Source organism: Nelumbo lutea, chromosome 6 (assembly GCF_056320005.1).
Source record: "Nelumbo lutea isolate HS-2025 chromosome 6, American lotus-T2T, whole genome shotgun sequence".
Taxonomy (NCBI): Eukaryota; Viridiplantae; Streptophyta; class Magnoliopsida; order Proteales; family Nelumbonaceae; genus Nelumbo; species Nelumbo lutea.
Genome location: NC_142689.1, coordinates 5,827,198 through 5,841,230, shown reverse-complemented (window position 1 = coordinate 5,841,230; position 14,033 = coordinate 5,827,198). Strand labels below are relative to the sequence as shown.

General features: G+C 36.4%; 1 protein-coding gene across 1 annotated transcript; it reads right to left on the bottom strand.

Annotated features, from left to right (window-relative positions):
- Window positions 1–2,568: 2,568 nt before the first annotated feature.
- LOC148847029 (Ribosomal protein S30 family protein) lies at window positions 2,569–3,922 on the bottom strand. Its single transcript, XM_088949372.1, has 3 exons — window positions 3,826–3,922; window positions 3,510–3,647; window positions 2,569–2,857 (listed from the first exon to the last, which is right to left on the bottom strand). Exons 1-3 carry the CDS (start codon window positions 3,827–3,829, stop codon window positions 2,811–2,813), a joined length of 189 nt encoding a protein of 62 aa, XP_088805498.1. The 5' UTR covers window positions 3,830–3,922; the 3' UTR covers window positions 2,569–2,810.
- Between the last annotated feature and the right edge of the window lie 10,111 nt (window positions 3,923–14,033).

Genomic DNA, 14,033 nt, shown 5'->3' with positions numbered 1-14,033 from the left:
TGGACACGACAATTCATGTGGGAACTATTCGTTAGAAAACCATCACCACGCTATTGGGGGCCAACAATCTATGCTGTTGAAAGCATTTTTAGGCTGAACACGTTAATCCATTCTCGCTCATGTCTATATTTTTAATAGAAGAAAATAGGGGGCAATATTTACCCTATCATGACAACGTTGCATTTCCAAAAAATTTCTCAACAGCATACGCTGTTGGCCTCAAACAGCCAAAGTTTTTCACACAAAGCTAGCAATGGAATTTCACAAGTTATCCTCTTGTTTCAAACGGAAAGAATTAAGGAAACAAACATTCAAATGATATATTGCTGTAGCCCCACCTGGAATTAGATCAAGTCACCTCAAGGTGGAATGACAAACGCACATAGAAGCAGTGATTCATGTTGTCATAGCAAAAGTGAACCAGGAGGTGTTCCATACGAATGGTATCCCGCGGATCAAATGGTTTTGAAACATTATTCTTTTAGGAGTGTATCATGCTTAATTGTTTATGGTTATGATATATAAAATATTACATACTCTCATGGCAAAAGTGCACCAGGAGATGTTCCATACGAAAGGTATTCCGTGGATCAAATGGTTTTGAAACATTATTCTTTTAGGGGTGTATCATGCTTAATTGTTTGCGCCTTTACTAGTCCTCTTCTCTCTCAATAATTTTATTTAATTATATTTAAGGCCGAATTAACTCTCATTAATTTTATATTTACTTCTATATTTAAATGTATTTTTCTCTCATTAATTAGTTAATTACTCTTATAATTAATACATATTTTAAATTTAAATTTCAGTTTTAGCGCTTGTTGGAATTCTCTTCTCATTAATTTCGTTAATTAACAACCCTCTTTCTCATTAAATTCATTTTGTTAGTATAAAACTACAAATTAGCAATAGCAAGATTCGAACCCTAGACATTAAGCCTTAAGAACTAGAGATTCACCACCAAGCCAGGCCCATTTGATTGCTACTTGTTTATGCATTTTTATTCAAGTAATTTTTCTCTTTTTCTTTGTGTATGCTTATTAATAAATATTAGAATTAATTATTAAAATTTATGTATTAATAAATATTAAGATAAATTATATTGATTATTTTAAAACTAATATATATCAATATACACTTTAGTTTTTTTTTCAGGTTTTAGTTATTTCATCATTTGTCAATAGTTACAAAGTGTCTCCATATCTATATACACCATTAAATTACAGTTTTTTACTTTTAAATAAGTTATTTACAATCATCTAAAACATGCAAATTGTTATTAATATATTTTTTAGGATCTATTTAAGCTTTTTAACATATTTATATGTATCTTAATTTTTTGTCCATATCCATACGTATCTAAAGCGTGTCCTGATAAATCTCTTAAAACTATCTTTCCGATACACCTTACATTTCCGATACTTTAAATCTTACAGTCAAGTCTTTTGTACTCTTATAGATATTTTAGTTAGCTGATAATAGTTACTTTATCTTTCAAAAAAATAAATATATTATAATATAATAAGTGACCAGAGTACTTATTTGAAAATTTGCAGAAAACACATCCACGACACATTACGGAAAACCTTATCGAGTGTGGTGTGATTCAAAACCATGTACTGTCAATCACACCACAGAATAAGTAAATTTAAACACAGCAGAACATATCCACCACAGCCCAAGGCTGTGTTTGGTTCGAAAGAAAAGGTAGAGAAAGGAAGGAAAAGGTAAGGAAATCTGTACAAGGTTGTATAAGGTACCCTACCTTTTTCCTTCCTTTCTCTACCTTTTCTTTCACACAAACACAGCCTTGGTGCCCCTGCACCAAAACAACCCAGGGTTGTCAAGTGTCAATCAGAGCTCAGGCCTAAATGGCTAATCAATTGAAAAACAACCAGATGCATTCTAATGCTAGCCCCAAATAATTGGATTCATATCAAACATCATCATCATCATAAAGCCTTGTCCCAACTATATGCTATTTTGCCACTCTATTCTGTTTAATGTCATATCCATTGTTAGATTCTTGACATTTATCATGTCAGTCTTACTACTACTCATGTCCTTCTTGGTTCACCCCTTGTCCTTCTAGCACCTTGTACTTGTATCAAATCCACTTCTTCAGGGTTCTGATGGTTTTCAATGCACATGTCCAAACCATCCTAGTCCAATTTCTCTCATTTTATCACATATTGGAGATACTCGTAAGTTCCTTGTTCCTACCAATAACTTCATTTCTGATTCTACCCTTCCTAGTTTTTGCACTCATCATTCTCAGCATTGTCATTTCTGCATACTCATTTTCTAATAAAAAGAGTAAATCTACTGGTTTCTAAGAAAAACGGGCACTAACTTTTCCCTTTTCATATAAGGGCCTTCCAAATGTATTGATTGTTACAGGAAAACCTATGGGATACCTGGTTATGGCTGCTTATTACTTGTTCTGAGTAACAGCAATACCAATGAGGTACTACCTCAATACAAAATGCCCCAAGGAAGAAAATAACACAAAAATAAATACTTGATCCTTCCACTCTGCCAACCGTCCATGGCCTAAGTACAATTAAATTAGAACCGTAAAGGCAATTATGTAAAAGATTAATTTCAAATGTTGAACATTTCCCTTGCAGCAAAATATCAAGCAAGAATAAAAATTCCAGAGATAATTCTATGTCAACCGTACATAATAGAGTAAACTTATATTCAACTAAGGTTCCATATTAATATGCCAGCACCTGTAGTGGCTAAAAACAAAAATTCACAACTAGAACCATCATCCTAATCCTAAAATAACTCCTCAAATTTGAACCTTACTTCTCTGATGAGTTGGGGCCCCTCTTCTTTCCAAAACCGACAACTGCAAATAAGAAAAACAAGAAGTGGAAGTTATAAACCCAAACATAAAATTATCAACTACATCATAAATACAAAGGGAACAAAGGACGCATTTTTAACTCTCGTTTAGAACTCATAAAAGGTAAACTCTGCCTATATGAATCATATTTCGTGAATTCCTCAACAAACCATTGACACGTAATTAAGAAGAATGGAGGTTTCTCTGGGTAATGTTCAACCAATGCTGTTAATTTCATCTTGTATAAATATACATTTTTCATAAAGTTTTTTTTTCTTGTAATGCCGCATACATAAACATTTAGTCATTTACCTTGTCTATTGAAAGGGATCATACCAACTTGTACAGCACGAAGATGAATTCAAGATAAATATCAGATAACAAAATAAGTTAAATAGAAGGACATGATACGTTGCTACCATCCTACATATCATTATCTCTCCTAATGATGATCCACTGAGAGGAGATTAGTTGTCCGTGTTAGGTTTAAACCGGTTTCCAGGGTCTAGTTAATCATATAGGCATAAATCACAGAAGAATTACTAGTCGTTATGACTACATATGCACACTTCAAATCTAATAATATGGCCTACTCAAGCAGGATAAACGGCGAGAGAACAGAGAAAGGCAGAGAGAGGACAAGAAAGAGACGTACCGGCTGTGACGAAACGCCGGTTGTACTGCATGCGCTTGTGAGCCCTGCCTCTGGGCTTCTTCTTCTTGTCTTGTTTCGCCACCTTTGGAGTTTGGCCTCTCACCTTCCCGGCACGAGCCAGAGATCCGTGAACCTTACCTGCAAAAAATACATCACAACAAGCAAAAAAAGAACATACAGAAAAAAAAAAAAAAAAAAAAAAAAACTCAATCCACGAAACAGAGAATCAGAAACAACACATTGAATCCCAAAAGAAGGCTCTTCAAGAGATTATATTGGTGAGAGGGGAAGATCTGAACAGAGAGAATGCGCTTACCCATTTCGAACGGATTGTTAGGGTTGGTTGATGTGCTCCTGCAGCTGACGCCTCTGAATCGATCGGCGAAAACAATCGACAGAGCAAAGAAGAAAGCAATTTCTAGGGTTAGGGTTTTTGTAGATATTGGAAAAGCTGGGTTTCTGAAGGTATACCCAAACTACGGTATACCATCAAACTCCGCAATCGCGCATCCAAAAGATTAAACATGCGGCATGTCCTATTATGTGATCATCATGATTCTTTTCGGACAGTCAAGAAACTATACATCCAGGTAACCTGTTTCTGTCCTCCAAGTAGCACGTGCACATCTAATACACGTCTGATGTAGATCAATTGGCTCCCATTTATTTCTACGATATGAAATGTGCCCTGATCGAGCTTCAGAGCCCGTTTGCGAGCAATTCAGATCTTCTACCTATAATAACCCTACCCAGTACCCACACTTATCCACAATAAATTTTGGTTAATTGAGTTTTTTTATTAACCGAAGTTTTAATATTTAAAACGGGAATCAAAACTGAAATTTTATAAAATTGAATTAAATAAACTGAAAAAACAAAAAAGAATCAAAATAATTGAATCAAACAAATCAAAACTGAAATTTTATAAAATTGAATTAAATAAACCGAAAAAACAAAAAAGAATCAAAATAATTGAATCAAAACAAATCAAAACTGGATTCATTTTTTTAACTGAACAATGCTCACCGCTAGTTGTGGGAAAGCCCTCCCAAACAAATGGGGACTTTGCACTTATGCTTCTAACATGTCCAAACAGGCCACTGCAGCTGCACATTGGGAGCATCTCGTATGAACTACAAGGGAGATATTCCCAATGTAAGGCTGCATTGGCCAGTTAGAACAGTGTTAGGGAGCATTTTTGTTGTTAGCGTATCCCTTTCCCTGGTGGAAGGACCAGGTCCAAGAAGCCCAAAGCACAAACCCAAGCTGTGCTTAAGGTTGCGTTTGGTTGCAATGCAATTTTATTTGTATTAATACAAATGCATGAGAATATAAATTCTTGTTTAATTTTATTTGGGGTTTTACTTTATGCTGGTTAATGTGTTAATTCACTTTATTTGTACTACAATCAAATAAAATAAGTTACATTTTAAAACAAAAATAAATCAAAATTTATATTCAAATCATTTGAACTGCCATAATTTTACATTAATACAAATTTATTTGCATTACAACCAAACACAACTTAAAGTACATAACATAGGCCCAATTCTAAAAAGTTCTGGACTGGGTTATAAATGATCATTCCCTGCCCATATAACACCACGATATCAACCTGATACTCAGGTTGGGCCAGCTGTGATTGGACTGACCTCGACCCATGTTACATAACTACTTTGAGGCTGGAGCTGGATGTGATCGGGATTTGCTTGAAGTATAAAGTATAAACAGTAAAGTTTTAGGAAACAGTGACTCTTTGAAATACCATAAAATTATATCAGACATAGATCTACTACAATCAGATATTCTTTTACAAATAATCAGATAAACTTTTAGCATTTATATGTATAGCTATGCTTATATTGCAAGGATCAGAATTTTGATCCGATATATCCCGTATTGGGTATTATCGTACCGTATCTTTTGGTCCCCAATACATCTGTTTACAGGTGTTTTCTGGCGTCCAATTCACTTCAGTCGATACATAGAGATGTGTTGATATTTGAGCCATGCTTATATCTGCATGAGATTACTCTATGATTTTCTCTCGATTAATAATTGGTGCGGGACTGATTTTTGCTGAACCAATTCAAAATCACACCTATATAATTAATAATATATAAAGATCTTTCTTTTTTTTATATAATTTTTGTCTAAAATGATAAATCTCATAATAAATATATAAGCTAATTATGATTAAAAAGCATACTTTATCAACATATTAAAATTTTTATAATTTAGTATCATTTTCATTAAGGTCTTACTATGGAGTTCTAAATTGCCATTATATAAAATAGATACTTGCTTTGGTATAGATGGCAAAAATAATAATATCTAATCGGGTTAGACCCCTTTCCAATTAACATTTGGTTCGGTTTATTAGAAATAGAGGCTCAGTTTGGAAGGAGTACAGATACAAATATGTACAGTGCAAAACATACAAAATACAATGTTTTGCACCCTACAAATTTGCATCTGTACTCCAAACTAAGTCATAATATTTTCTATTTTTGTGACCAACTCACTCTCTTATTTACTAGGAGGGCGTGGAGTTCTGTTAAGATTCTTTGTTTCTTTTATGGATTTCATAATTTCGTTTAGGAATTAGATCGGATTCAAACCACGGTATATTTGAATTTGGTCCAAAGATTCAATCAGACTTGATAGGACTTGATCTGAATTCGAATCCTATAGGTAAGTTGGATCTCTAGACTTGATCTGATTTGACTTATTTTCTTTAAAATAAATAAATTATTAAAAGAAAAATAAAATATACTAATTTAAATAAAGTAAAATAAAAATTACAAGTATTTTTATTTATTCTCATCATATATATACTTGTTTTTATAAAAAAATAATAATATAATAAATTTATAAAAATATAATATAAAAATACATTTATAAATAAATAAGTAAATAACATACATATATATGTATTATATTTATATTTATATAATGTACATTGGATTTTATCTTCTTGAATCAGATAGGGGTGATCTAAATCCGATCAAAAGACCCAAACAGGGGTTATCCAAATTCGACCAAATTGGATCAGATCTGATCAGATCATGATTCGATCCATTTACATCCCTAATTTCCTTTACCCATCGAAAGAGGAGGGCGTGGAGCTCTCTTTCTATGTGTGTGTATGTGAATGTGCCATGTCATACCATGAATGATTAGAGCTATAAAGCAGGCTGGCAGCCTAGTATGGTCCATATATTTTTATTTTATTTTATTTTTCAATTTTATTATACTATTTTATTCCAATTGTACTATACTTTTTATTTAATTTTATTATTTCCTATATAAATAATTGTATATATCAAAATTCATATGGAATAAAATTTTATGATTTTTTCCAATTTATTGTCTATTTTGTTAATTTCTTTTGTTTTGTTCGTTGTTTTTTTCAATTTAAAAAAAATGCCTTTTACTACCTAGCCCACAAACATATTATAAGCCCGCTTGGGCTCGTGCCATAGGTCGTGTTGAGATTGACCTTTGAAGGGTTCCAAGCTAGGCAGACATAATCTTACCCAAGCTTGTGTGTCGGCATAACACGGCCCACTAAAACATGATAGGCCCAGAAAATTGTGTCATGCCGGCATGGCACAACCCACTTTACACCTCTATGAAGATTGAAGAAGGACCAGACCACTTACATTTATCAAGCTTATAAATGCAACATATGACATGTATAAGTCAATTATAATAATGACACAAAAAAGTATGAAATAAGTAAATAACTAGTAAAAGAGCTCTAAACAAGATGCTTCCTATAATGGATTCATCTAGTGGGTGTTTTGCACCTAAGTGTTTCACAAGTGTTCCTTTCAGCTGATTTGTCATGTGCAACACATAAATTTTTCCAAGGGATTGGCAAGAAAATCACATTTGGCAATCTTGTTGGATATTTTTGTAATGATTTGAGAAAGGAGGGTTTCTTGAAACATGAAATTGATGTTTATTGAATCGCATTGGTGATCCTAAATCGCTATGGTGACATCCCACATTAAAATTTGAAAAAGTTAATTACTTTTCTTAGATGTCACATAGTTGTCATTATAAATATATTATAATATTAAGTAAAATCACTTTAAATGCCCAGTCAGCCTATATCCTTTTTTTGTATTTAAAAAATAAAAAATAAAAAACTTGTGAATCAGAAATTATTCAGAGCCCACGTGTGAAACAAAACACTTGTAAAACGCTATGGTGCCAAAACCATGCTTTTTTTTTATGGGGACCATATATCGTGTTATGTAGAAAAATGAGGCCCATACCCTAACATTAGTTGGATATTTTCCTATTCAACTTTCGGGAAAATAATGCTATTTTAAAGTTAAAGTGCAACTTGGGTCAGGTCAGATTGGAAATTTCTTAAAATTTAAACGGGCCGGAACCATAATCCAAGCATGTTGTAGTTGAAAATTTTCAAATAGGGTGTCCCACCTTGCAATCATAGTCACATCATCGAGGAAGAAGGCATCTTGTTTAAGAACTCTGCTTAATAAAACATATAATAGTAAGAGGGCCCATGCATCTTTTATGGGTGCACATGCATGAACAGCAAAAGAATCCATTATTGGAAACATAGGTTTTGGATCTCAGGCTATCAAGCAGGAGAATGCCGGTTCAAGTATAAGGGTCTGTTTGGTTCATAGTTGGGATTGGAATTTGTTGGAATTCTAATCAGAATGGTCTATTTCTATAATATGTTTTGTTGAGATAATAACTAAAATAGGAATTTGAATCAATTGGAATGGAATTTCATTCTTAAAGGAGGATGAGGAGATGACTATTTCCTTAAATGGAGGAATGTCATTCCACCACGAGAATAAGATTTTGATTCCGCCTAACTAAATAATTAAAATCAAAATAACCCATTACGATTCTGATTCCAAACCCTTATTCCGATAAATCAAACAGAACCAAATAATAGTTACTTTGTGCTAATAAAAATTATATAGAGAGAGAGAGAGAGAGAAAGTGCCATGCGAGCCCATACGTACACTAGCTTTCATCTTTATAGATTTATAACATTGAGAAAGGATGACAAATATTTAAGATGGTTGATGAATAAGGACAAATGGGAAATCCACAATACTGTGTGAAATATTGATCCCTGTAAATACGACACCACCTTAATGGGACAAAGAAATGTGCAGAATGACTTCGAATTAAAATTTATTTATGGAAAAAGTATACTAAGCCAACTTTTCAGATCTAATATAATTTTAATATGGTCAGCTTTAAATATATAATGAGATGCATAATCTTTTAAAATTATAATTTCAAATTGGGGCATAATTGTATGTAAAGGTATCAATGAATCAGTTTTGGATTGGACCCATTCAGTACAAAATCAATTTGGACGGACTGGACAGACCAACAAGACATACTGAATTGGATCAATCCGATCCAACATATTTATTAGATTGTATTGGACCTGGTCCATCTGTAATAAATTTATATCGGATTTGATTGGATTAAGCCAATATGTGGTCGATTGATATTAAGATAAATAAATAATATATATATATATATATATATATATATATATATATATATATATATATATATATATATATATAAATCAAAAAGGAATTTTAACAAATTGGATGGTCTAGACATTGAATTTGGATTGATCCAAAATACTCCAAAATATTCATTGAACTGGATTGGACCTGGTCCATTTATAATGGATTCACACTGAACTGAATTGGATTGGACCAAATCCATTCTAATTGACACCCCTAATTGTATGCACTTCTCAAAATCTAAACATGTTTAAAACATACATGTATCCTTTCAAAGAAAGAAAAATACATAAGGCTTAGTTTGGAAGAGTACAAATACAAATATGTACAGTACAAATACAAATATGTACAGTGCAAAACCTTGTATTTTGTGTTCCTCAACCTTGCATTTGCACTGTACATATTTGTATTTGTACTCTTACATACACCATGCTAAAACCCATTAATAGTTTGGTCTAAATTCTTGAATATAAAAAAGGCAAAACTTTTGGTTATATGTATGTATTTGTTAAATGAGAATATGCATTTTATGCGTTCTCCTTAGGTGCTATTTGCTTGCATTATAAATCCGGTTCTATTTTGCATCCATTTGTTTAATTATAATTATAATCCCATTTGGCACAAAATTTTGTACTTTTTTTTATTTTTTCATTTGCACTTATAGAATGCCTAAAATCAAAATTTGCACTACCTTTTTTTGATACCACAATTCTCTATCATATAAAGCACGATCACATCATATCTTGCTTTCTACCTCACTCCCAAACAAATAACCCACCTCCTACCTCCACTATCTATCATTTAGATTGTGTTTGATTTGATGGAAAATAGCAGAAAAATAGAAAGTTGAGGGAAATCTTTTAAGAAATTTCACAAAAACCCATGAGAACTTTTCCTCAACTTTCTATTCCTCTCTTATTTTCTGTCAAAGGAAACATAACATTAAGGTTACTCCTCAGTTTACTTCCCACTAAAAATAAGATAAAGTCTAATATGAAATAAAGTAAACCAGAACTTACACTCCGCCCATTTGCACTCACCTGCACTTACGCTAGTGCAAACGAAATTTATACTTCATGTAAATACAATCTTAATAAATCAATTTTGAATCTATGTATATCCCATTTGATTCCATCCTTTTGCAGCCATTAGGAGTGTTCAAATTCGGCTTTCAAACTGAATTGATCCAGAGTGAATAAGCCAATTTAGTTTGGTTATTTTGATTTTTGATTTTTAATTCGGTTTAAAAAATTAATAAATTTGAACCAAAAATCAAATTAATCAAAATCAATACATATTGATGAAGGGTGATTTGGTACAACCTAGTAAGAATGGGACACGTGATCTACTCGAGGAGTGACAACTCAGCCAAATGAACCCGATTCACAACATCCGGAGCTCGGGTATTCAGCCACCTCGGCCCAAAAACCACCTCGGCGTAGAGACACCTCGACACCCAATCCAATTCGGGACTAAAGAACCAAAGTGACAATTCGGAGCTAAATAGCCAAAACGCCACGTAATCAACTCCAAAGGCCTCCCCAATGAACCCCGAATTTCTCGAGATCACAATGAGACTCATCCTAGCTTCACCAGAATCAGAGGTAAATGATAAACCTTATCAACACATGCTCTCCTTCAAAAACGGAACAGATCTTATCCGCACAGCCTAGAGATCCCGGAGCTCTTTCGTAAGGCCCATGACTACTCCATTATATAAGGACCTGAAACCCCAAGGCAAAGGTACACGTGATTATTTACTCACTAGCATTCAAGTATTTAGCTCACATCCATAGTATAGTACTGACTTAAGCACCAGAGTGACATCGCCGGATTAGTCACCTCAGGTTCTCTGATCTACTATTTTGCAGCCTGGTCTACCTCGCCACGCAACTGGAGTTCGGATCATCTTCCAGTTAGGACTATCTAGATCATGCACCATCAATTGGCGTCGTCTGTGGGAACTCGATCGAAAGGTCATCCCAATTTTAGTTGAAGTTTTATTTTTTGATTTATGCCAATGGATTCTTCTAGCAACACCGGAAAAAGCATCGAGATGAATGCCATCGAGGGTTAAGACCAGCAATCAACCTTCCCCCAAGGTCCTACGGTATGTATTGGCTAGTTTACTAATCCTCTTACAACTTCAGGAGTCCCGCCACTGTCCATACCACAGGGCACTACGCAAGTGAGTGTCCAATTTCCCCCAGTGAGCGCAGCTTTCTCCAAGCCATTTATGGTCCCTCGTGGAATCGAGCACTCCCAATTCCATGACCTCGTTCAGTGCGTTTGAACAATATAGATTCAGATGCAGTAGGTCCAACAATTCCAATAGTATTAGCAGTATCAACAACAGTTCCCACCATTGCAGCCGAACCAGCAGCTAATTCCACCTCGGTACCCAAGGTTGCGTCAGGGCCAGAACCCGAATCAGCTTGGAACTAGCCAAAACGTCAACCGATCCTCCCATCGGGGTGAGAGGACCTCGCAGGTGCCGGTTCCTCCCAGGGGTCAGGTTTTTCCCCGTGGGAGGAGAGACGGTCAGCATACTCATCCAGTCTCGTAAGGAAATTTTAGAAACAGGCCCGAGGATAGTTAGCTCAACAGGGCCAATCTGGCTTAGCACTCCCAGCAGGAAAATAATGGCTCGCGAGGAGATAACAACCAGCTCGAAGTTCGAGGAGTGAACTCAAGGAAGGACCCCTCTGTTCCTCGTGATAGCTGGTGCGAACTCCACAACCAAGAGAACCTGGCAAAAAGGAACCCGGATCCACCTTGCGATAATGTCTGTAGTAATGTTGAGATGCCAGATTAGACCAAATTTAGTAGCACCAACGTCGAGCCGATGAAGAAGCAGTAGTGGCGACATCGCAAGACACGTTGCTCCTTGGCCAGAAATAGTCCGCCAGCGAAGCCAAGCCAGCAAGCAGAGCAAGCTAAAGAAAAGGAATAAGTGAGCTCGGTGGCAATGAAGACTACGCCTCCATTGCTTTGCTGGTCATCTCCTCTGTCTCCTGAGCTCTTAGTAACTCCGGTGCCGAAAGGCTTCAAGGTGCCCCCGTTAGATAAGTATGGTGGGTCGTTTGACCCCAATAATCATATGGATTCCTTCTAGTCTCAAATGCACCTAGCTGGGGTTGACGAGCCCTACATGTGTGTGGCCTTGTCCACTACGTTTAGAGGGGTAGTCCGAACTTGGTATCGGAACCTCGCACTTCAACAATATTTGTCTGCAGATACTGGACCTCGATCTAGCGGTGCGACTCACTGTGGCAAAGAAATGAATCACCCATAAAGAGTTTAAGTGGCACGTGGTAGCTTACAAACCAAAAGATATCACCGAGTTCCTCGAGATGGTAGATCAGTTCATCAGTACCGAGGAGGAGATCAACCAAAAGATTAACAATCCATCGCTGGAAAAGAGGAAGAGGGAGAATGAAGGGACGAGCAATGATGGATAGAAAAATAAAAAGAGCAAGTCCTCGAGTAGGGAAAGAAGCAAGCCAAGAAGCCGGTCCCCCTCGTGCACCCACAAGCCAGGTCGACGCTCTAGGACCCCGCCCGTGGAGAGAACGAGCTATATGCCTTTAAATGCTAAGTGATGAGAGATCTTAATGGCTATTAAAGATTCCTCCTTCGTCAAATGGTCTCCCCAGGTTAAGGGGAGACCTGGCAACAAGAAACTCGAATGTCTACTGCCATTTCCACCGAGATCATGGACACAACATGGAGAATTGCAGGAATATCCACAACGAGATCGATGAATTTATCTACCGCGGGTACCTAAAGAATTACATATTATTAGAAGAGTGGGGGCAAGCAGACCAACAAGTAGATCAATAGCGGGATCAAAGAAGGAATGGCCCTGAGGTCAGTAGGTAAAATGAGCAACCACCTTGACAGTTGCTAGAGGAAAGACCGGTCCACAGGGTGATCAACATGATCACTGGCGGGTCCATCATTGCCTGATGTACATCGGCAATTGGGAGGATCTCGATCCATGAATTGGAGAATGGAGGTGAAAACCCGCCAAAGTGACCTCGGCTTGAAGAACCAATCTACTTCACAGGGGATGAGGCATGCGACATCCAGTACCCGCACGGTGATGCCTTAGTAGTGAAGCTAAGGATTAACGACTTCGAGGTGAAACACAACTTGGTGGACACAAGCAACTCAGTAGACATACTCTTCAAGGAGACCTTTGACAAATTACAGTTACAGTAGAGCAACCTGAAACTGGTAGATACGCCTTTGATAGGGTTCAACAACGAGGAGGTCAGACCTCTTGGTCGGTACATAGTACCCGTGGAAGTTGGCACATGGCCAAACATTGTGCGATTTGAGCACACGTTCTTGGTAGTCATGACTCCCTCCCCCTACAACACGATAGTAGGTCAGCCTATCATGCACGTTTTGCGTGTGATAGTGTCCACTTACTACTTAGCAATAAAATTCCCAACTGATTATGGAGTGTGAGTCGTGCGAGGAGACAAGCTCGAATCCCGCAAGTGCTACGTGACTGCATTAAAAGGAAAAGCAAAACTGACAGAGAACATCGAGCTCAAGCAACTAGTGGAGTATACCGACGAGTGAGCTGCCTTGAAAGAAGAAACGGTCCACATATCACTCTTTGTCGTCGAACCAGCCAAAACTCTTCAGATCGGTGCCTCGATCAACGAATCACTTCGAACCCAGCTAGTAAGTTTCTTACTTGAAAATTTAGATATTTTTGCTTGGTCAGCGACAGAGATCCCGGGATTGATCCAAAAAGTAAAACTCGATACTTAATGTCGACCTTTTAGTCAGGCCAGTAAGACGAAAGAAATGCAACCTCGCCCCAGAACGTTGGAGGGTAGTTGATGAAGATGTCAGAAAGCTATTCACGACAGACTTCATCAGGGAAGTCCATTACCCGAGCTAGGTGGCCAACCCAGTTCTGGTGAAAAAGGCCAATGGCAAATGGCGCATGTGTCAACTACAC

Excerpts from the sequence above, each read along its gene's own strand:
- LOC148847029 (XM_088949372.1), bottom strand. Across the intron at positions 2,858-3,509 it reads CCGGCGTTTCGTCACAGCCG|TTGTCGGTTTTGGAAAGAAG; the intron begins GTACGTCTCTTT and ends TCTTATTTGCAG.